This window comes from Rhea americana, unplaced genomic scaffold (genome assembly GCF_003343005.1).
Source record: "Rhea americana isolate MKP2758 unplaced genomic scaffold, rheAme1 scaffold_47, whole genome shotgun sequence".
Lineage (NCBI taxonomy): Eukaryota > Metazoa > Chordata > Aves > Rheiformes > Rheidae > Rhea > Rhea americana.
The window spans coordinates 483,065-507,175 of record NW_028186612.1 but is presented as its reverse complement, the minus strand read 5'-3'; the positions used below and the strand labels follow the sequence as shown (position 1 = coordinate 507,175).

General features: G+C 40.7%; 1 protein-coding gene across 1 annotated transcript in view; it reads left to right on the top strand.

Moving 5' to 3' along the window:
* DPP6 (dipeptidyl peptidase like 6) overlaps positions 1-24,111 on the top strand; it is a 425,270-nt gene that overhangs the window by 257,667 nt on the left and 143,492 nt on the right. The window contains exons 4-5 of the mRNA XM_085316409.1: positions 20,900-20,994; positions 23,952-24,026. Of these exons, the coding sequence (XP_085172535.1) occupies positions 20,900-20,994; positions 23,952-24,026 (170 nt within the window). The remainder of the gene's footprint in view (positions 1-20,899; positions 20,995-23,951; positions 24,027-24,111) is intronic.

Here is a 24,111-nt window from a genome sequence, read left to right as displayed (position 1 = left end):
TGCAGAGAGTCCAAGCTGTGACTCTCGGATACATCTATGCAATTCCTCATCTGCTGCGCCGCTCTGTTCACGATTCAGTACATCGCATCCTGCGTTGTTCTGTTATCATCCTCTATTGTGAACTTTCCTTAACTGTACAACTATAATTATGTTGTCCATATGCTAAGCATGCATGCAAGCTCCAATTATCAGCTGTACTATGCTCATTTCATCCTGTGTATCTTTAAATGTTGTATTTGGACATTTCCTCGTTTGCCTRTCCTCCTCCGTACAGTATCACAAGTGTCCTGCGCCCGCCTTTTGTCAGTCCTCTTGGGATTGACAGATGGCCTGCTCGTTAGTCTAGTCTCTAACTGCTTATCGGTTATACTCAAGCACCACATTACCTTGTAATTAGACTTCACAGCTATTATGCTTCTCCTCTATTCCTCTAGTTTGTGGTTCTGATACCGGATTTTAGCTAAGTTTACTGAAAATCTCACTGCGATTCTGCCACGTTCCCGTAACAGCRGACCAAAACCAGAATAAACTCAGGTGTTGGTGCTGGTGCTCGGTTGTCTGATTTGTCCTGAAAACAGTGACCGTTGCCTGAACACGACCTGAGAAGCAAGCTGGGCTCTGAATGCTTTCGCTGAGCCGCCATGACTTCTGTCAGCTTTSAATCTGGCTCCCTGTTTTCTCTTCCCTGCCTCTCGGGCTCGCAGGAGCCGTCGTCCGTTTTCGTGGGGAGGCGGCATGATGTCAGAGCAAGCGGCAGAACTGAATTGCATACACCACTCCGGGAGAGCTCTGCCTGCCTTTTCTTTTCTTTGTACTTAGTGGCAAACACGTTTTGCCCGCGCTGGAAGTGCTCTGCTGCTATTGTCATTAGAAAAATACAACAGCAGCCTGTATTCTCTGCACTCGGTTATTGCGACTGATTGGGTGCAACATGTCATCTTTACTTTTTGGAGGATATTATCCAGCCTTCGTGTTGGCATGAGTGCATATAGCAGTGGTCACTGCCAGGGGGTTTTGGCTGTATGTTAAGTGACTAGAGGCTCCAACTAGGAGAGCATCTCCTCTTGCTAGACGCTGGCCAGACGTGGTGATACAGCCCTTGCACAGAAAAGGTTATAGTCCAAGTGAAAGGGTAAGGGATGAAAATATRTGCAATATACCCAAGCAGTGAGGAATACTGAGGCACAAAGACACTGAAGGACATGTTCATGGTCATAGGAAGTTGACTAAAAATATCTGAAAATCAAGGCCAGCTGTCACAGGTCCCTACTCAGCTTGCTTAACCTACAACACTTGCAAAATATTGTTTATTCTTACCCAAAGAGGAGTAGAGGGTAAATTAGCCAAAGGTTCTGAATGCCATTTTCATAAATTGCTTAGTTATTTGGAAACCTGCCTAGCAGTGAGAGCCAAGACCACTCCGTGTCTAGCTTTTGAAAATGGCAAAAAGTGTTTTTATGTCAAAAATCCATCTGAAAAAATACACTAATAACTAAATCTAAGTATAGTAGAGTGGCCCTTTTGTCTGTAATACTGAACCACATATGTTTCACTGTATGTTTTACTAATAACGTTATAGAATCTTCTTAAATCTAATATTGAATTTAATGACCTAGAACTAATATGTTTTATTTACCATGCTGAAAAAAATTGTCTTGTAGTAACTGAGGTAATTTATTTCAGTTTACCTTTAATAATACTGCTCAGCTCAACAAACTTGGATAGCCCAAATGCCCCCAAGCCTATTCTGGGCAATGTTAATTCATTGCAAAGTACTGATAAAAGCGCTGATGCATTTCAAATGATGTGGGTGCATGTGGAGTAAATGAATTATTTATAGTTTGCTTTATATAGATATCAAGAATTTTGTTGGTGCTAATATTTTTCATTTTTAAAGAAGGTTTATGTTACGGTGCTACTTTTACAGCCCTGAAGAATAAAATCTCATTGTTAGAGAAATATAACATGGTTAGCTGGAGTGCAGGCTTCTCCAAGGGCCAAAAAAATGACTGCAGACTGGTGACCAGCTAAACTGTAAGGCAGTGGGTGCCTTTCCCCTGACATTGCTGAGCTACTGGAGTGAAAGAAAAAATCATTGCCCTGAAGTTCATTACCAGAGGGGCAAAATCCTATTCCTTGTACAGTGCAGTTTCCAATCTCACATACGTTTTTGATTTGCATTAGAAAAGTTATATACGTCAGTGCAGGTGCCTTGAATGCAGGTGCTGCAAGATTAGGGCCACACTTTCATCCCAGTTCTTGACTTATATTAAATGGATGTAAACTAGGAACTACTCACAGACGTTTATCTTAGTATAAATCTGGTGAAAGTATAAAAGAAATTTGGTTTCTCTATTTGAATATTTGCTTTATTTCCCAGCTTGCTAAACTGAAATCTTAGTTAATTATATTCAATGTATTTTAAATTTACGTTGCAAATGGCTTAAAAGAAAAGGTTTAATGGGCTTAATGGCGCAAAGAAATCTTGTCCCACTCCCAATTCTTGTGTGCCAAATCTCATATCCTAGCTAGTGTTGCAAATGTCTTTGAAATATTTTGTGATATAAACAACTARTTATCTGGTGAACAGCACATCTGTTCATGGCATTTAAGGTTTCAATGAACTTCCAGCCCTTAATTTCAAAGAACACCACAGATCCCCACAGCCTGGAGCAGCTGGATGGGCAAAGTGCTGAGGTAAAGACAGAGTCGTAGAGGAAAACACTGTAGTTATTGGAGGAAAGAAGGAGGAAGGGCTGAGGGAAGGGACTGGTCTAGCAAAGTGTGGGAGTGCGTGGCAGCGCTGGACACACGTCCATGCGCAGAAGTGGCTAGGGTGGCATTTGGAAGCCCTGGGCTGCGATTAGTGACCATTAACRCTATTTAAGTAAGCACATAGCAAGCTTTCAGGTAGTGTTGGTGGCAGTCCATGTGCTTTAAAGACGGTTAATTGCTATTCTCGGTCTAAATGCTTTACTGATGTCCGATGTTGCCAAAACAGAATAAATAAAGGGCTTGTGCTTTGTCTAGACTGTTACTGTAGGAAGGAAGGGAGGAACCTATTAAACCRTTAGAACCATAATTTAGATTTTAGGCCTCATCCTGGATTGCCTTCTTCAGGGATTTCTGCAGACTGCCTCTTCTGAGAGCAAAGAAGCACCTCATTCCCTGCCTTTCAGCTACTCGGCTTTTGCCTAAGTTTACACAGTGACAGTAACCTACAGGCTAAAGACAGAAATTCCTGCAATTAATGGCTTTTTAATATACTGTAATAGTCCGTGGAGGCTTCTGTATGTAGCTCTTTTGTTTGTTACTGCTAGAGAGAAGGAGAGGAGAAATCARTTTGGCTCTTTTCAAAATTAATATAGTCTGCAGGATGCAGGAGCCAGCTGAGGAGGAGCTCTATACCTTGGCTTTAAACGTGCCCCCGTGCGTTGGCGGTGTGTGCTCGGCTCTGCGGTGCTGGGATGCTGCTGTGGTACCCGCGCTGCTGGCAGGCTGAGGAAACTGCCCTTTGGCATGTACCGCATCTTCCGAACTGGGAGGGAGGAATCTCTTTGCAACTGGAAAAAGTCCTGCYTGTGAAAAATATCCTACCCTAGAAAACCTGAAAAGGTAACCCCATAATGGTCAAGCACTGCTTTTTTTTAAGAATTGTTTGGTGTGCCTGGGCATAATCCAGGGTAGAGAAGTGGGGRAGCCCAGAGACTTACAACAGACAGGTCCCTGCAGGATGTTACAGCAACCATGCACAGCTAGAGCTGCTGTGTGAGTGCCACCGCCCAGGCTCTGCAGCAGAAGCAGTGCCGTGGGCTCACTTCTGCTCCTTCTAGGTACAGGTAGCTTTCATGACAAGCACATATATTGTTATATTTATTTCTGCTATTGTAATATTAATTTCTGCAGGTGATGAAATATATACTTCTGAAAAAACATTTTTGGTGCTGCAGTACTTACATTAGAGTATTTAAATATATTTAAATTAGAATACAGAAGAAGAAGACAGTAAGAAAGGAGTAATAGCAGAGCTCTGGAGTGAGCCTGGGCTGCAACAGTAAAGAAAGATTTGTCTTTACACTTGAGAAGTCAAGATTTCATGTACCTAACCCTACATTTAGGAACCTCCACTGGTAACCCACTTTTTCCAAAGCCTGCTAAACACTGACTGTCCTCCTGGTGTCACTGACTGCCGTTGAGTCTCAGCAGCTCTGAGTCAAATGTCCTACGAGGTACCAACACATGACTCTAAACACCCACTTTAAAAACAAATACAGCCTCTGATATTCAATCCGGTACCTTTGCATTGCTGCTACATCACTGCATCACACCAGGTTATTCAAGTGTCCGATCCAGGGCAGGAGTGGTGGCATGAGGGTCACCTTTGTAAACTGAGATGGAAAGGAGTGATGAGGAGGGTGGGAGTCACTGGTGGGAGAAGCCCAGGAAGCACGGAAGTGCCCTGCACCCACAAAGCTGGGGTGTGAGAAGAGGCACGGGGGAGACGTAGGCAGGGCTGGAGCTGTGAAGAAGGGTGACAATGAGACTGCAAACCAGAAGGGTGATRGCTTAATTACCCTGAATATACATTTATATACTCACCTTAATCACTCTGCATATATATTTACATATTCCCCCTGAATATATATTTTCAAGTGTGGGAAAATATATTTAGTTTCTTGGGGGGTTTTGTAGGGAACAGTTAGCAAATCRAAGAGAACTGGAAGAGGAAAGATAAGGCCTTTTTGTTCCACTTTTGGTTCCAGTTGTGGCACTACCAACAGCCACTTCTGGTAACTACCTAAATCCATTTCCAYTGATTTTTAAAAGAGAGCAGAAGAAATACACTTCTTCCCCACAGGCAACTGGATGGTAACACTTTTACATGTTGGAACAGCAAGCAGGTTTCCTATACTTTTTATAGCCCTTAGCAAAAACAGATTCCCCATTTCTCTTTCAAGCCCAGCTTGCTAAAGTTAGAGCTTTTCTCTCAAAGTAACTCAAAAATGAGGCAGTGCCTCCTGCCGTGAAAGTGTCTGCTGGGGAGGAACAGCTATCTGGGAATAATTTGAAGTGGTAACAGATGTGGAAGCCAGGAGTGCTGAGCTCTTCTGTGTGTTAAACTTGTTTGCAGATTCAARGTAAAAATCCGTGAAAATTAGGTGGAAGCTGTCCCTTTGTTGCTCCCCATCCTCACCCTTTATGCTGCACCCGGGTGCACAGCAGTGTCTCCACGCTTTATGGGATGCGGTCGGGCAACGCCAAGCAGGTCCACGCCGTGCTCGTGGCTGTGGAGCGGCCAGGCTAGTGGCTAATGCAAAGCTGCTGAATTCAGTGCTGGGCCCCTTTACTGCGCCAGACAGACAGAATTATTGCAATTGCACCCAACTCACAGAGAGGAGTCTTTTTATTAAAAAAAAAGAAAAAGAAATAGGAGAGCGGGAGGAAGAAAAATGGGAAGGAAACAGCGCTCTGCCATGGGAAGCTGCTGCATCTGCAGGTGACTTTTGAAGATGCAGCTCACATCAGCCGTGTTTCTGCTGTTAAAGGGAAAGAAACACACACCCCAGTTCTGCCTCTGTGCTTAACAGTTTGAATCCAGTTAGAAAGGGATCCAGTTTTTCTTCTTTTCGTACTGGTTTGAAATCAAAATCAGCTGCTCTCAGAGCCAATATAATTGCATTGGCTTTACAGAGAGGTAATTGGGAAAAGGATTCAGCTTTCTATCCGTGTGTTCGTTAGAAACCCGGATGAACAGTTGCGTGTACAGCGTGCAACTGATGGATGCACTTACCCCGTTTTCCCTTGCAAAGTTGGTAATGGTGAGCTGCCAACTGCCCCCAGCCGTCAAGTGAGCAGGTGCCAAAAGTGGAACTGGTGTCACAGAAATCATCTTCCTCATGACTTTGGAAGGACAGTTGTCATTGCAGCCCAAGTGGTTGAATTTGTACTTAAGTTGTTTCCTTTGCCTCTTCAGGGCTGTATAGCACTGAAGGGAAAGAGGAGAGAGCAAAACAARGTAAGACTGATCTAAGACTGGAAAAGTTTGGGGAAAGTAAGCATCTTGGAAAAAGCAGAGGGAAGAAGTGAGGTTAATAATTACAGGATGCACTGGGTGAGAGTGTAAAGGAGTCGTGAGGAGTGATGAYGGAGAAAGGAGAGCTCCACAAGGTGCCTGTCCTCTTGCTAAGCAGCGGATCCTGGTTACACTAACATCCTGCTGGGATCTCTGGGAGGGATTTTCAGGGCAARTTGTGTCTTCAGGCTAGCTTGTTATCCATCTTTACATGCCTTCTTTTTGGAGGAAATCTCCACTGGTAATTGGCTTACTTTTGCTTACCTAGGCAGCCAATGCTTCGTTCTTCCACAGTGCCCGGTCTCTTTTTGATCCCTTGTTGAAGACTTTGGCTCGGTGCAAAGTGCATTTTGCTAATTCGGTAACTGTCATTGAGCTTGCTCTGCTGCTCTTAGGCATTGGTTCAACATGGAGTGCTTATCAAGGCTAATTAGAGCTGTATGTATTCTTCCACTTGTCCTCTATTAACGAACATTAAGTGAGTATATGCAGAAATACCAAAATTTCTTAATTCAGAGATGGAAATATGTACATCTGGTGATTAAACTTTGTATCAGATATTTGTAATTGAAAATTTAGCAGGCAAAGATTTACTTATCTAACAAGAAAGTCTCTTGTGAGTTTGGATCTCCTGAGCATATTCAGCTGCTGAACATATTAGAAGCAGAACTTCTTTTTTTCCTTTGAAGAAATGGTATCAGACTTCCATAACTCATTAACTGAAATTTAGAATTAAATGATTATCGGTGATCAAGAGAACATACTTCTGCTTTAAAATGTAGGTATACAAATCTCTCTCCAGTGAAAAGTCAGTTAAGAACAGACGAGATCAAAGGCTTGTCTACCTCGGTATTATGTTTCCAGGAGTGAGGATAAATGCATGCACAGGCAAGAGGCAAGTGCATGTGATCATCCCTCAGCTGCTCCAGCTTCACACTCATTTTTCCTGATCCTCTTGTGGTTTGACTATTTAGTAGCCCAAAATATGTCTATCTTCCAAGTTAGTTGTCCAGTATCCTCACACATGCATAAAGCTCTTGCATCCACAGGGTCCTTTGCTAAGGAGTTTCCCAGTACTTGTTGCATGAAGAGCTGGTTCCTTCCGTTCACTTGGATATTTGCTCCCATTTACTTTGCTTGATGGTTTTCAGTTGTGGTTCTGGAATACATGGTAGCCCCCAACTACCGCTCTCCAGCCACTCATGATTTTGACAGACCTCTGATACATTCTCATATTCAATTATTCCTCACAGTGGAAGCTGATCCATACCATGGACCATCCTTGTCCTTTCTTGTGTATTTTTTATATCTTCTTATATTTTTATATTAAACATATCCCATTTGAGAAGATGTAATCAGAACCACACACAAGTATTAAATAGAAGCATCAGGGTGTAACTGTGTTCAAATGACTTGGGTTTCATGACATTTTAAGGCAAGTGTATTCATAAATACAATTTGTTTGACCACAAACAGAAAGTAGATTTTGCACTGCATTAAAGATCTGCATGTCCCTGTGCCAAATTACACTGTACTGAGTGGTCATAGTGCCCTAAAAGTGTGCAATGCAACACCCCAGCATGGCTTTCACAGCTYGATGCAAAACCAGCACTAGTTCTATACTCATGGCTCTGAGTTTTACTTGGCTAACACCTCCTTTCCATTGCTGGGGTGGGGAAGAGTGTCTGGTAGAAGAGGTGATCTTGTAAGTGATTGTGAAGCAGAAGTTGCCATGCACGATGCAAAATAATCCCTGAATTAAATAATACAACACCTCTTAAAAAATGCTTCTAGTCTCCAGCTTATCACGAAAAGAACTCAAGGTAACGCAACAAGTGTGGAGAAATGAAAGAAGAAAAATAAAATGCAAGGAAAATGACAGTGGAGAAAAAAATGCCTAAAATACTTGATTGATGGTCAGAAAGATTTCTAAACATGTAAGCAGAGCGTGATGGCCAGGCAGGGAGTTAGCCTTCACAATGCCACCAGCTAGGTATAACCTCCAATTTTCATGTTGCTTCTAAGTCTAAAGTATCAGTTTCTGGGAACAGGTGATTTACAAGAACACTCACTTCAAATCAAAAAAAAAAGAGTGAAATAAAGCCCCAAATTTTTAGTTCTCAAAGGCATTATTGAAGTTACATCCAAATGACTCTCCAAAGACTAAACAAATCTGTAATGTGAATGAAACAAATAAAATGTTTTATTTGATTAGAAAAGATATTTAAACAGTATCAGGTTCTTCTGAAGCCTTAAGCCTGATTTTTCAATCCTTAAGGTTTATAACGATTCACAAAATTGAGATAATCAGTTTCAAAGCATATTAACATTGCAGCAAAAGCAAATTACGGTGGCACAGATGGTAAAAGTGAACAAATTCAAGAGAAAAAGRCAGTGGGAAATTTTGTAAACTCAAGCCAAGAAAGGAAAAAAAAACACAAAAGCAAGTCTGGAATAAAAAAATCAAAATTACGTATTTGCCACTTACATGATGGTTCTTTTGGCATGYGCTGGATCTTATTGTCCTTGTAAAAGTGAACAGTACCTTGCAAGGGTAAATCCTGCCTTTGCAAGAGACACTGGAGTGGTTGTGTTTGTGTTCAACATTGTCACGCGTGCCTAGTAAGTCAGCCCAGGTGTTGGCTGAAATGTTGGCCTTGCCACACATCTGCTGTAGGGATATCTGCAAAACTTTGACAAATGTAAAACATCCACCTATTCTGCCCAGGCTAAGCTTCCAGAAATTCTTCATGTCCAATAGTCTCATCTATTATCACCCTAATAAATGCTCATTCYCCAGTTGGCGGGCAATTTTCCTATTTGCTAGTGAACAAGAGCCCACAAGGAAAAGCTGCTGCTGCAGCTGGCATGGGTTACTCACCTAGTTGGCTGTGTCAGCAGAGACTGGGGCCCRTGGGGCTGAGCCGTTGTGTCCTCTGCACCATAAGAGGGTTAATGCAGATAAGCCAAGTAATGCAAAAATATTTGCACTGTGTTTATTCTTATTGCTTCAATTGATGGACTGATTCATTTTAGAAGATGCATTTCTTGGAAGATTTATTCATAAGCCATGCTGCTTATTAGTAATTTGGAAGTATTTTTTTTCTTTCCTTATTCTTCTTTCCAATGGGAAAAGTGTGGGGTGTGAACTATGACATAAAAAAAAGTATTTTTACACCCCCTAGACCTTTCTTTAATATCAATGAGAGCATGTGTTATATACATAAAACATCTATTCCATCCATTCAGTATTTTCCTTCTTCCAGATACAACATTTGTAGGACTTTTATACTACTTTTTACCTGGAAGCATTTATCTGAAACGGAACTTGGTAGCCTGCATAAGATATGACCTTAAAACCAGTAAACCATTAACCTTTATTATTTATTTTTTATTTATTTTTCTGTTTTCAGAAAGAGAGGGATTATTTTGTGTAGAATCATATTCCAGTAATTCGTATTTCCGCCTTTTTTTTTCCTGACGGACGCAGAGTGGCTGACATGACTATATTATCAAGCCTGTGTAGATCTGAATATGTAAATAGGAGAGGATTTGTTAGAATTCTATATTTTGTGTTTGTTTTTCTCCCTGTAGGAGAGGAAAGGGAGAACGTAAGATCAGTGTTCAGTTGCAATCAATTTGGTTTAAGGGAAACAGTATCAGACTATATTCAGGAGAAAACAATACTGAAAATAGCATGTTTTTATCCAGTTTGAGGGGCACTATCACCTTGATCATTGCAGTGAATTTTAGTTGCTCCATCAAAAAAGATAGATTGTAGTGGGAATAGAAAAGGTCCAGAGAAGGACAAAGAACAGGACAGAGGCATGGAGAAGCACCATAAAAAGAAAGAGAAAGAAATGACTGGATTGACAAAGAGGTGATGTAAGGATATAGAAAATAATGAAAAATATAAAGAAGTCATGTTCCTTTGCTTGATAAGACCAAARGGTGTTCTATGGTTATGAAGCCATCTGCTGAAAGTTGTTAACCCAGGGAACCCATTGAGAAGATATTTTTGGACAAAGTGTTGATGAGGATTCAAAAACGGACCAGTCATTCCTTTGGTAGAACCCCCACCGGGGGCTTCCCACTCGGACCGTGGAGCTAGTGGGGCTCTGCAGGAGCTGATGCTGCTCTTCCAGACTGACACTGCCTAGTACTGGGGGTAGAATAAGAATTTCAGTTAATCATTTATCTGATTTGGTATGGGGTTCCTGTGGGAGCAGATCTGGTCAGAATAGGCAAAGAGATTTGAGACTTTAAAGGGAAAACTATATTCTTAGTTGATGCTAATTTTTTCATTCTCTCATTTGCTGTTAATTTAAAACCCATTAGCTTGTGTGCATAATTGCAGACTGTTCCTCCCAGTAGCCATCCCTTTGCACTTGGTTGCAGTGAATCTCTGTTACCTTTTCAAGTGTCTTTCACTGCTAGGTCCTCTACCCGTGATCGCATTCAATTATTCATTGATGGGTCTCTGCGTGTGTCCAACACGTTTCCATAGACTCTGTAGAGCAGTGCCCTCTTGTGACTAGTCCAAAACCAGAAACCACAGATTGCTAACCGAAGTGGGGAGGATGCTGGATTTGCTGTCTTGTCTGCCTTGCAAAGCAAAGGCTTTGAGTTCGGGTGATGACTGCATCTCCTCCAAACTTCTTTTACAACCGGACCTCAACACAGGCATGGGCAGTGCCATAGGCACGCTGTAAGTGATTAGTTAGTATAAAAGGGATCGTGAAATGTTGCACACAGAGGTAATTAAAACCTTACCAGCACGATAGACACCGTCTGATTTGCTTGTTAATATACAAAGATCTCATTCAGTCTGTACTGAAATTTCAGTATCCTGCCCATGATAATAGTAACAAAAAGGAAAATAACTACTTGAAGTGTTCTTTGTCACAGCCACTAATGAGTGTAATTTGGTTGGGGGGGAAGAGCAAGAGACAGAGAAATGTGCAGAGGAATTAAAGAAGCAAGCCGTGGGGTCACATTTTAATGAAAATTTATTCATAGATTCCTTTTCTTCTCGGTGTCAAGCGCATTATTGCCTTTACGTGTAGCACTTAGGGTTGCACGTTCCCTTGCGTGGAGCCAGGCTAAAGGAGGCCGGTAAGACCGAGCTGGCGAGGGCGGCAGCACCGCAAGGGAGCGGCCGCTCGGGCCGAGCGTGAGCCGGCGGCCAGTCCCTGCGCCAGGTTCTGCACCGACGCGTGGCTGCCCGTCAAGGCCTGGTAACCGAGGGCTCGGCTCGCTGCTGCTGCTCTAATGTCTAGGTGTGAAGAGGCACGTGGCGTGAGCACAGCTGCGATGAGAGGGAAGGTGGCAAAGCATTTTTGCGGAAAGCKTTGCAACACGCCAAGGTCAGCTCAGAGTGCCCTACAAAGTCCCCATGCCACCGCTGTGTATCACAGTGAGGGTAGCAAGCGAGAAGATGCACATGTTTTCCTGTAATTATTAAGAATTTGTAGCAGTTTTGTAATTGGGATGATTTGCACTGGATGGGGTTGGAATTGATTTACTCTTGAGGATTTCGTGTTCGTGTTTCTCCTAATTGCAGTCTCTCGCTCTTTTTTTTTTCCCCCTATGTGTGTTATAAAAGCAGGCAGAGGCAGGGAAGAGGAGTTGTTTGAAGTAGAAACGAGTTCTCTGCCTCTCACACGGACCTCAGCTTTTCATGCCGGTGCCACTGCGCCGTGGTCTGTGCCGACAGAGTTCTCAGATTCGGGCTCTTTGAAGCAGAGTTCAGTCTAGCAAATGAGAGGCAGCAGCAGAATAATTCCTGGTTTCAAATTTGGAACTAAAATTTCACAGGTGTAGCCGGTCTGGATTTCGGACTTGGAGCTGACGCTTTCTCTCAGCAGGACAGAATAATCTTTTTTAGGTTGGATCTTGAAAAATCTGAGATTAGACCAAAAAAAAAAAAAAGAAAAAAAGAGAGAGAGAAACAGAATAACATTACTGATTTTTACAGCCTTCTTAGAGCTTTTGACAAGTTAATTTGCAAGCTAGGGATGCACACTGATAGGGGAATTTTCCTGAGCTATGATTGTGTTTTATTTTGCTGGTCTGACTGTAAAAGCACTGTATGGTTGTGCCAAGTACAAGCTGCTTTGAAATGATGAAMAATTAAAATTACTTGTAGCATAGTAAAGCACATTCTATCACATTGCACTTACTTAATATACCAATGCAATGTGTTATACAGCAGTTAGCTACGTTAGGGTAAATTACCTGTTTTTTTTCATTTCAGCCTCTCATGTAAAAATTAAAAAAAAAAANAAAAAAAAAAAAAAAAAAAAAAAAAAAAAAAAAAGCTAGAAGCAGTAGAAGGATAATGACCCATAATGCCAGAAAGATAAAAATGGGATTTCAGTTGTCTCTTGGAATTAAAGTGATGTTGTTAAAGGCAAGCTGCTCGCCATCCCCTGTTGCTTCCTTGCATCAGTATCAGGAAGTGTAATAGACTGTTGCTGATTTCTACGCTGCAGATTAGCAAGGCAGAAATAGCAGGAATTGGTGGCGAGGGAGGTGGATTTTAGACGAAGAGCAGTGGCGGCGGCGTTGATGGGTGACGGCTGCCCAGCCCTGTAAGACACAGCCGAAGGACCAGCTCTCCCCAGCGTGCGGGCAGGGCAAAGCTGTGTGCATGGGACCGGGCTTTCGTTGCCTTTCTCCAGACACATCCACCACCATCCTCTTTCCCTCCCTCTCTCTCAATTATTTCAGCATCGGCTTACTGCAACACCAGGGGACAAGGAATGGGAAGTCTTTTCTCCATTTTTTTTCCTGGGAAACAACTCAGTACCAAACYGGCTTAGCTGGTGCTTTGGGTGCTGAATTTCAGTTTCAGTTGTTCATGGGTACATGATATAAWTATCAAATAGATGCATTGCAGCGAGTCTTGAAAGAGCAAGAGATCATAATATTAAAAATATCATTGCAACATTCTTTTCTATGTGAATTTGGGATTGGATCTATCCAGCCTTGAATCTGATTTTATTTTGTATTATATTCTCTGCAGTTAAGTTTTATAACTCTTAGGTCATGTCATGGTCTTAGCATTTGTTGACCATTTATTGCCCGTGCTCCTCTGAGGAATAAAACACATCTGCCCAGGGGAATTCAAGTTTGTGGGGGCCTGCTCTCATACTATGCAAACCTTCTTGACTTCAGGAAGGCAGATACTGTCCTAAGTGAGTAAATAATCCTGCAGGCTTAATAAATAAGAGACAATTTCCTCTTCCGTGAATGCAAGTAAAATCAATATTTCTTTGTGCCTGCTTGTCCTTCTCCATTGTCCTCCCTCATATTATGGTCAATGTATTTCATCCTATCTGATACAGTTTGTTAATCTTTGACAATTATTTTTCTGTCAGTTTTTCTTTTCTCTGTTTAATATACCCTTTTCTGTGGTTTAAGTAATTACTTCCATTATTTTCCGAGACCTAAGGCTCTCTGGCTCAAAATCAGTCCCTGAAGATAGTGGTGCTGTGGTTCTGCTACCTCTTGCAGGATTAAGGCTTTTTTGCTATTTGGGTCCCACGTACAGCAGCCTCATCTTGTCCCATTTGCTTCTCCTTGTCACTTAGAAAGCTCTTTTTTACCGGAAATGCCAATTAAAGTTCCATACGCATGTTAATGCGAGTTGTTTGGACGGCTGGTTTTGATGTATAAACCTGTAACTTTGCCCAGCAGTTACGGGCTGCTCCCTCCCCGCCGGGGTTGGCCGTGCGCGGGCCTGGGCACCCGCTGCAGCCGAACACGCAGCGTTTCTGGGTGCCGAGCGGGGTCCTGGTGCCGTGCTGACAGCGAAATACTGCAGTTCGGTATTGCCACAGACCCATCCTCCCCAAATACTGCAAACACCACCAATTTCTGCAGCCAGTACTTTTCTTTACTGTGTGATAACCTGGATTTGCTTTCTCCAGCCAGACCCCGTTCTCACCTCTGGTGTGTGTGTCCTGGGGGTGAGCTTTGGCGAGTTGTCTAAGTCCACGCAAGGAGCTCCTTTCCCCTCCTCTGGCTGCCATCCGCTGTGCTGCGGCTCATCTGGGGCCTCAAGAAACCTGTGCAGATGCTGAATAAGCAAAATGTTTTTCTTTATTTTATTTCCACAGACTCATAGTCATGTGTTTTTCCAAATGAGTATGATTGTAGTACTAGCCGCTGCCAGTCTTTTCTGTCGGAAATACCATCTGTCTGACAGTTGCAACTTTCCTTCCTGTTATCTCGTTAGACTGTAAATGCTAACCAGTAATGTCGGATCAATACTTGCCTGGGAGGACTCCAAGAAACCCTCAGCTGGCTCAGGAATTGCCATCAGTGTTTCAGCAAACAGCAACTTTTGCCTGCTCCACTGCTGCGCGTGTGCCTCYGGCATGGTGGTGGTCAATGATATAGAGCTAGTGGAAGTGCTGTCCTTTAGATGTTAAGACAAAATCCTAAAGTCCTAACATTTTGGGTCATTAAAKCTCCCATGATAACTTTTTTTGGAAGAGACGGGGTGATAACATCATTCTCTTCACTCATTTCCAGCTCTGGCAATTGCCTTCATCCACTTGAATAGAATACAGTATTTTCACTTTGCGTAAAGCTCAGAGGACTTTTCAGAGTTTCCAACTTTATTGCAAAGTCCTGGATGWTAACTGCCTGCCAGCTGCCATGGGTAATGACAGAAGCCTAGCAGCTACCTCCCTACAGGTGGACAGCAGGGACAAGAAATMGCAGAATAGTCCTTTCTCCACTTTTGGTGGTCCTGTGATATGAGATATGGCATTGAACAGTTAAATCACAGCCGAGTACGTTGCAATGTGACCTCCTCCGCRGGAGGACAATGTCAGCTCGCTCCGGTAGGGCATTCTGCAGTCTGCTCTGTTGACACGGCGTAATTTGTTTGCTAGCCTTGCTGGTCACATTTTTATCCAGAGACTCATTTATCTGAAATGGTTCAGAACTTGAATTTCCCTYATTCACCAATCTCCCTTAATCTTGGGGAATGAGAACAATAATTCCCCTGATGCTGACTTTCATCAGACTTAGACTCATTCAATTATCTTTCACGTCTGTGGAGCTGAAACAACAGGACTTGAGATGTTGCCTTTTCCTTTAAGTCTATAGCTCTAAATGATCAGAGCTGTCCTAACAATCCTGATACCTTTTGCTTTTCCCTAGATGTTATTGTTAACTTTGTTAACAATGTTAACATTGCTGGATGTGAATTTTGTAACTTTTATTTTTCTGCTTTTCATTCCCTACTTGTTAAACTGATAGAAAATTTCAATTTCATTAAGTTTTGTTTTAGAACTGGATTTGAATTCTTATTCCCTTATATCTTTTATTGCATAGTTCTGCTTTCTACTTTCCATAATCTCTGACAAATAATGAAAATTCTCCTCAAATGCCTACCAGTCTTGCCAATTATCTTATAAAACAGTCTCTCACATGTAATAATATGTACTTACTTAGTGTCATCAGAGAAGTATTGCAGCCATAAATTCTTGAGTCTTGACATTAATGCAAATTTGCATTCCTGTAGCTGGAATGTAATACCTTAGGTTTCCTTACATCTACCAGTAGTCAAACTCGCTTCTTCAGAAGAGAAGACAGTCCCAGACTTTCTTGTCCACTGATGTGAGCTGTTGAGTTTGGTGTGCAGTTTGAGAGCCCTGTGAGCATGGTGATGATAAAAACACTCTGTTGGGTCAGACAAGTGCTCCTCTCGCCCAGTGGAGCCCCTAACCATGGCAATAGCGGCTGCTCTGCTGCACTTGGGCCTGGCCCCCTGTGGTGGTCCATAAATGAGCAGCATTGGGTTAGGGATTGTAGAGGATACCCTCTATATACACCCACGTCTATGCYCTTTAGTGTCTGTTGGGGTACCTGTTGAACATGAATTTGCATACTCCCTTTTGAACTTGCTGATAGTTTCTGCCTTCACACCAAAATTGCTCCCCGTGCCAACAAATTCTTGCAGTTTACTGTCCATTGTGTCAAAAAAGTCTTTTTCTTTTTTTAATATCTTCAGTGAGTTCTGAAGTCCTCACTGTTTTCATTCTAGTATTATGGGATTTGATGCATAACCATTCTGCATTCAACTTATCTCATTCAACTTTCATTCTATCCTCATGATTTTATACACCCCAGTGTATCACCTGTATACCTCAGTGTACAGTGTACACTTCAGATACCTCGGGATCACCTCTCAACCTTTTTCATTTCTCCTCCTAAGGTGGTTACACCTTTACTGATGCAGAAATAAAAWCTATGCAGAGTTCTCAAGATGTACACCAGGGTTTTATAGCATGGCAAATGGTGCATGCTGTCTTGATGGTGTATAACATTTTGTTGGCTGTTTTGGCTGCCACAGAACATTTTGCTCATGACTCGGAAGCACTATCAGCRATGACCTCATGGTATCATTTCTGAGTTACAACTCGCAGCTGAAGTTCAGCATCATGTYAGCACCAAGGGGGGGCAGGTTTTCAGAGGCCCCTGTGCTTTTTCTGATGATAAAATCTTGTGAAGGGCTTGTCGGTTTGCRTGCCTGTGAATGGAAGCATCCAAAATTGTTAGCCATTTGTGGGCATTAGGACACAGTGCCTAAGGCTTTATTCTCTTAGAGAAATCTCAGCAATTTTGTCTTGTTTCACCCTAAACGAGAGGATAGGAGACAGTTGCCAAGCTAAACAAGCCCCTTGCATGTGCTGCTTCTGTCAAATCCGAGGCTGGCTAGGTCTCAGAAACTGTAAGTTACTCCCTGTAGCAAGATCTGTTTTTCCTTTGTGCGTTTCCTGCCTGAATTTAAGAAAGATGTGTACAGAGAAGCTGGGAAACTGTGACGCTGCACATACATCACCTGTCTCGGGTTTCCTGCATTCACCCGTTCAGCTTATCATTTTTTTTTTTATAGCCTTTTGCCAAGACTCCCATTCCTCCACACTGACATGGAATAGGACCAAGGCTGTTCAGTTATTTCTAGTAATCACTGCTTTTTGTCATCAGTCACTTTTGCAAGCCTGACTACATACCCGTGCCTACAACAGACACGTAATGTGTTCCACCAACCAGTCCATTTCCTGGAAGTTGAAAGAAGGGGAGGAGCTCGCTGTGTGAACYCTGCTGTTGAAGAAATCCGTTATATAATGGAATAAATGGCTTTATGCCTGAAAGTTACAATTTTCAGCATCATTTCCGCTGAACGCTCACCCTAAAGAAAGGCAGGTATGAAAAATGAGATGCAGTGATGACCTTTATCAGCTGTGGTGACAGCTATAAATCAAGTTGCAAATTCTCATCAGCTCACTGGACAGAATTCATTACAGWCAGAGATTGCTGCAATGCTTTTTGTCTTTGATTGAGGTATGTCCCACTTAAATAAATGCTCTTTCACTGAAACAAATCACACATTTCAAAGCAGAAGTCCAASAATATTATTCATTGATTCTTTTGAAGACTAAGATAATACGACTTACAGACTGGCTAAACCTCACTGTGTTTTGCCTGGAATATAATGCAGATCAATTTGTTCTCCTTTTAAGCAGACCAATTTTCTGTTCATTAATTCAGGCTCTGTGTTGATGGCTTGTATTGAATATAATAGTCAGATTTACAGGCCTAACAAATCAGTGCTGCTTCCTTTGTTCTTCCTTATTCACACCAGAAATACATATGGCAGATTAGCACCTGATTTAAAACTTGTTCCACTTTAAGAAATAGTGAGAAAGTCTTTCATTGCCTATCTCCAACTGTAGAGCAACTTCTRTGCAAGCATCCTGGAATTATTTACCTTATCAAAGTGTTTTTGTTCAAAGGTTTTGTTGAGATAGCTACAAGCAAGAGCATAGGGAATAATAAAAGTTGAATAGGAATGCTGTTATGAGCAGTAATGAAACTTCCACCAGTTTGTATAGTGCTCAAGAAACAGCTACCAAAAATTAATAGGATCCTAATCATTGGATTAAGAAGCTGCTTTACCTGTGTACTGAACTTCAAACTGAGAACAAACTTTCATCAGCTGCTCTTCTGTGATTAAGAAATATCCTAGTAGGCTTGCAAGTGTCCAAATGCTTTACTGGACGTATTTAAAATGAGATTTTTSCTCTTCAGAACTCAGTATGCGATTGGAAAATATTCTCTCTTGCTGACATAGGATCATTATTTAAGCAGTAATCTTTTTCAAAATGGCTGATAATTAGGTAATATTCTACCTCTCAGCTCAAGTATTCCTCTTTCGTGGAATACCTGAAAATAAAATGTAACTTCCTTTTACAACAAATGATATTTCAACCGTAATGGTCTAAGGATGTAAATGGGCAAGGTCTGTAGGGAGTGTTAATATCTTTCATTATAACATCTTGTAGGTTGTTGGCACACAAGCATTTCTTCAGGATCTGGAGCAGAAGCTGGAAGTTAAAAATATAAATAAATCTGTGCTGGATCAGACCCTGGAGATCATCTGTTCCAGCATCTGGCCCTGACAAGAGCAAATGCTTAGGAAAGACTTCAAAAAGTGGGCAAGTTTCTCATGATGATAATTCAGGATATGCTTCCAGTTCCCAGCAATCTGAGGCTCAAGGGCTTTCTGAAGACCGTTTCCTTCAAGAGCCATAATATTTGTTGGAGTTTTCTTCCATTTTTCTAATTCTTTTTTAATGCAYGTTCAATTCCCATAGTACTCTGGGATTGACTTCCACAGTTTGTTTACCTTCTACTGGAAGAAATATTCCCTTTTATTTGCATTGAACCTGTTACTTGCTGGTGTCGTTTAATGCTTCATAATATTTATGTTGGAGGAGATGGAACAAGAACTCATTATTTAYCTTCTTGATGCTGCTTATGACATTTGGGACTCTATCCTAGTCCTGTTCAATCAGGGCTTTTCCAAGTTGAAGAATATTAGTTTATTTAGTCATAAATCATGTGAAGTAATATCTTAAGAAGTTGAATATGATCAGATATGCCTATGAAAATTCCATGGACCCTGGACAACATCGCAGAAGAACTAATAAACATATTATAATACTTTCAAATCCAAACACGAACTCTCTTCAGTATTCTGGTCTCAAATGCAAGTCTTAATGTAATACAGATCCGGTATTTTTATTCATTACAGGAGGTGYTGATAAAATTTATGACATAACTAAAAGAAAGAACAGAGAGAGAGGAAAGACTTACTAGAGATGCTTTGAGAACTTTATCCAGGAGTCTGAAGGGCTGCTGCTGCTGTGACCTGAACACATCTTAAGTGTCTAAAAGCTTGTTGGCTGGAGGATATCATCCATAGTGCAATAACACTTTAGCCTCAGAGAATTGGATTCTTCCTATCCTTGAAAAATAATTTCTCTTTATAGACTTACATGTGAAACAGTGACATGCATCGAGATGACTGCTTTTATTAATAGTAATAAATAGAGTGGAGAGTTTTTCCTCTGCACCTTGAAAGCATTTTACAAAGATGTTTAATGATTATGATGGGGATGATGGTCATCAGTTTATAAATAAATAAATAAAAACATAAACCATAGAAAAGGATGGAACTTGCTAAGACTGAACAACAACATTTTGGCAGAACTGGATCTCTGGAGCTGGTGCTTTCTTCAATAGGTTACTCTACAGTGGGCGTTGGGCAACTGTTCTTGGTATAGTGAGTTAAGTTCGTATTTGTGTGAATTCTTAAGGATTTAGACTCACCTTTGACTCATCACAGAACAAGCTATGGGTTATGTTTAATCATTCCGTGGTCCCTAACACTTGTGAGATGCACCATGGCAGCCACCTGCAGCACTGCCACAGTCATAGCCCTGCTGTGAAGATAGGAAATGAGGAATTGTTTCCCTAACTGAAACTGAAGGAAGAAGTAAGGTAGGATCTACTAACTCTAGATCTTAATTTACCCAGATTGCAAAAAACAGTAACACTAATCTCATATCAACAAGAGTTGATGAATCTTTTAATAGCAGTGCGCTTGGGGCTTTGGTTTTACCTTTTATCTATGGGGCAGTATAAGCACTGATCAGCCTTGAACTTGAGTTTGTGAAGTTTRTCAAGGTCACAACCCTTTATTGTTGCAATGTTTTTTCATCTTGAGTCTTTGCCCTGTCACCCAACCCKCGTTTGATGTCTGTTGCATATGTCTACCTCAGCATTTCTGTTCTGTAGGTTTTGAGCTTTGAAAGCTGGAGACTGTCTTTTAACTGTGTAGCACCTACCATAGACCAAGGACTCTAGTCCTTGTCCAGAAGTCTTAAGTGCTGGAGTAATACAAGTGCATAACATAAGCAAGGAGATTTTTCTTGTTCCATGTGAAAATAGTAATTTCTTAGCCTGTTTCTGTTTCTGGTATAAGTGTGCAGATGGTTTGTACAATATTTGATTCAAAAACGTGTTATGTTAGAAGATGATGTACCTTTAACATTCAGAGACTTTCTGCCTTTAATGTTCAGAGGCTTTCTAGGCATCTGGCCTAATAAATTCCCACAGAGATTATGAATCTTAGAAATGCAGAAGGAACATTTTTTGACCTTACTTTTTCTACCCTGCAGAGTAGACAAGGATCTTTGTATGTACATTCAAAACTAGGCGTGCTCTTGCATTCAATTCTGGGAAAGAGAGGCAGAATAAATATGTGACAATATTAACCATTTTATTGTATGACTGTCCTGGAAGTCACTTTAACATTACAGCAATGGCTGTGTTAAAAAAAATTTTGTGTTCTTTATGAGAATCTTCCCTAAAGTCCTTTTGGTTCAAGGATGTAACTGGGTTCTACATAAACAGATAATTTAAGATTTTCTTATTTTTTTTTCTTTTTCCTCTTTGCAGATAATGAATTCATTTATAGAAACCAGAATGGCACTGTGATTCTGAGGAATGTTGAAACTAACAATTCAACAGTATTAATAGAAAACAAAAAAATTGTAAGTATTTTCTATGTTGAGTAGAAGAATTTCACAGTTTTCTTGCAATTGGATCAGTAAAGCAGAAAATGACTTGGGTTTCAGCTTCTTGTATTGTCAAGCAGATGCCATACTCTTGTAATAAATACAATGGGCTACCGATAATGTGAAATTGAATTCAAAGTTTCTTTATTATTCTGCAAGCTCAGTTTCTTTCATACTRCAAAAAGTACCATATAGATATTTTGAAGCAAGTCTTGCATATCATATATAATTGAAAGATGCATGATTTTGGTCTTCGCATGCTTAATAGAAAAGACAGTTGATGCAATTTGCTGGCAGCTCTTAGCATTCTCCACATTCCTCCATGTACATGTTTACTTTTTAACCTGTGAATTTGCTGATTTCACTTGCATAATGTTTGAAATGTAATTTCAATGTTGTTAATAAACAACGCTGATGAATGGAAGTGGGTTGGATATGAGAAAAACCCTAAGACATTATTGGGAAAAGATATCAGGAGGTGGTTATTAAAATGAATTAAAAGAAAATAAATTCATAGCCGAAATAGAATAGTATTTACCATAATGAAAGTGTTTTGTAGCATTAGTTTTTAGAGCAAATGAAACCAGCATTATGTCAGAAGTTAGTATATTAAATGTCAGACTGTTTTCAACATCTCCGGTAAAAATGAATAGGTTAAGTTAATAAAAGCTAATTCCTGAAGTAAAATATAGTTATGTTTGTGCTAACAATGAAATATGAATCACGTTGTCCTGACAAAATTGTTGCTTACATAGTGCCTGCCCAAGGTTTGCGTTAATTTGAGAGTTCTTTAATATCACTGGGAATGTRCAAAGGCAGAGAGTACGGCTAACACAGGCTTATCTTAACGACCCAAGTTCTGCAGAAGGCGGCTTTGGAAACTGCAGCTTGAGTTTTTCTCAAAAAATAAAAGAAAATTTACAATAAAAACATAAAACCACATTCCAGCTTGACTTTATTCTGCAGTAAAACTGAATCTGTGATTCATACAAAGCTAGAGTGCAATATTTTTTTTTAATGAGACCAAGAATTCATCAATGAATTGTTATTACTGGATGCAGCTTTAAACACTATACTTTCCCATTTAACCTTCATCCTTTGCTACATCMTGTAAGCAATTCTCTTTTACCTGAGCATAACCCCTTTCTTTACCATTCTACTGTTTTGCTTTTTTCACCTTTGTATCAACTTAAAGGGCCGTGGTTTGAAGTGTCCATCTCACCCATCAGTGAGAGCACAGCAAACATTTCTTCAGAAACATTTTTCTAGTAGGGCCAGTGCAGATGAGTATCGTAAAATATAGCCTCCCTAGGTACTCTCTCTCCTTACCTGCTCAGGATCAGTGAGAAATCATTTTCATACATTTTTTTCATTGTTAGTAATATTATGCTGGCTTGAACTAGCATCTGTAGATCTCATTTTCCCTTGTTTTATGATCATTCCTTATACGTGCTACATATTGATTTTTTCTGCATGAAGAGGACTCTTTCCATGCTGTGAGTGAAGGAATGGACTGGATTCCTTTAATATTAAGGTCTATTGAATTCACACTGCTCCCATTTGGCATGGTTGCAAGACCTCTGTTTATTCTCCTCATTTTTAGTTTTTGCTGTTTATAAGAAAAGGACAGCATTACAAGATAGTTCTACTTTTTTTCATACTGCTTTTTCAACCCTTGCTCCTCTACACTCTGGATAAATAATTCTGCAGATCACCTCTATGTTTATGGAAAAACTCCCAATACAAGAGCTTCTGTTGCATCTCTTTTGGACACTTTGCCTTTGTTTTCTTCCTTCCTAGCCTTGTGTCGGAATAACTTTTGCTACCTTGGCATGTTTTCCTTTCTCTAAGTTATTAATATATCAGTAAACAAAATCTGTCTTCATGCTGACACTGCTGGCTCTCACACTCCYTCTGGCACCCCTCCATCCTAAACCGCTTTCACTCTTCAGTACCCACTGCCTTTGGATATCCCATGCGATTCCTCATGCATCTCCTACAGCCTCGCTGACCTTGTGGAGGACTCTCTTAATTTGATGCTGTGTATTTTCAAGAAGCCCRGATCCCCCCCTTCTAATTTGCTCCTTGGTAATCTCTCAACAACTTCCATCTWATTTACTAGATGAGGGGAAAAGACTGGAAAGGAAGCAGGTAAATGGTGTGGTAGGGAGACCTCTCTTTGGCCTTGATACTGTGTGCACTAACACTATATATTAAAACACTGTGGAAAGGGGAAGAGACGTCTGCATTATACAAATGACGAGCAGAGAAGGAAAAAAAATTCCTGACAAGTCTGAGACATTTTGGAATCTCTTATTAACAATACTTGCAGTGCAGATTTTTGCAGAATCCAGCTCAGGGTGGAACTGGAAAGCTGTATCACTACAGCAACCCCAAATTTTTGTGACTGTGCAAGATGGGATAGGATTCCTCTTCCATGCTCTCTTAATTGGGGCAGGTAGTGGTGTTACTTTATTAATAATTTGTTCCAGCAGGTATTAACTGTGAGTTATCTTGGATGCTTTGGCCAGTGACTGATGAAAATGAGAAAGAAATGAGAAAGCTGTCATCTGTCATGGTCTACCACTACCTCCTGCCCATAAAAGACCTATTAGCCCCTGTTCAGTAGGTTTAAAAGGGCAAATCAGATTTCTTGAGATAGCTGCCTGGTCTCGATCACATTGCACTTCGTCTTGTAGGAGCACATTTTTGCCCATATACKATTTCTGTTTTTTGAAATGAGATGTGATGTATTATTTTTAAAGGCATTTAGTCAGGCAGCATTCTTCATCTCTACAAGAATGGCCATAACAGTTGATTCTAGATGTTAATTACTTCAAAATTGAAAAAAAATATTTCAACATATATATATATATATATATGTATATATATACATACATATATATATAAAAAACTTTTTTTTTCTTTTATAGGTCTCCTTAAAGGCTCTTCGATACGAAGTTTCACCTGACCAGGAATATGCACTTTTTGCGTTTAATGTTGAACCAGTAAGTAAATAGATTTGTCTGAAAATACACAACCAGTGGTGGACTTTTTTTTAACTTTCATGGCACAGTTATATTAATTTATTTG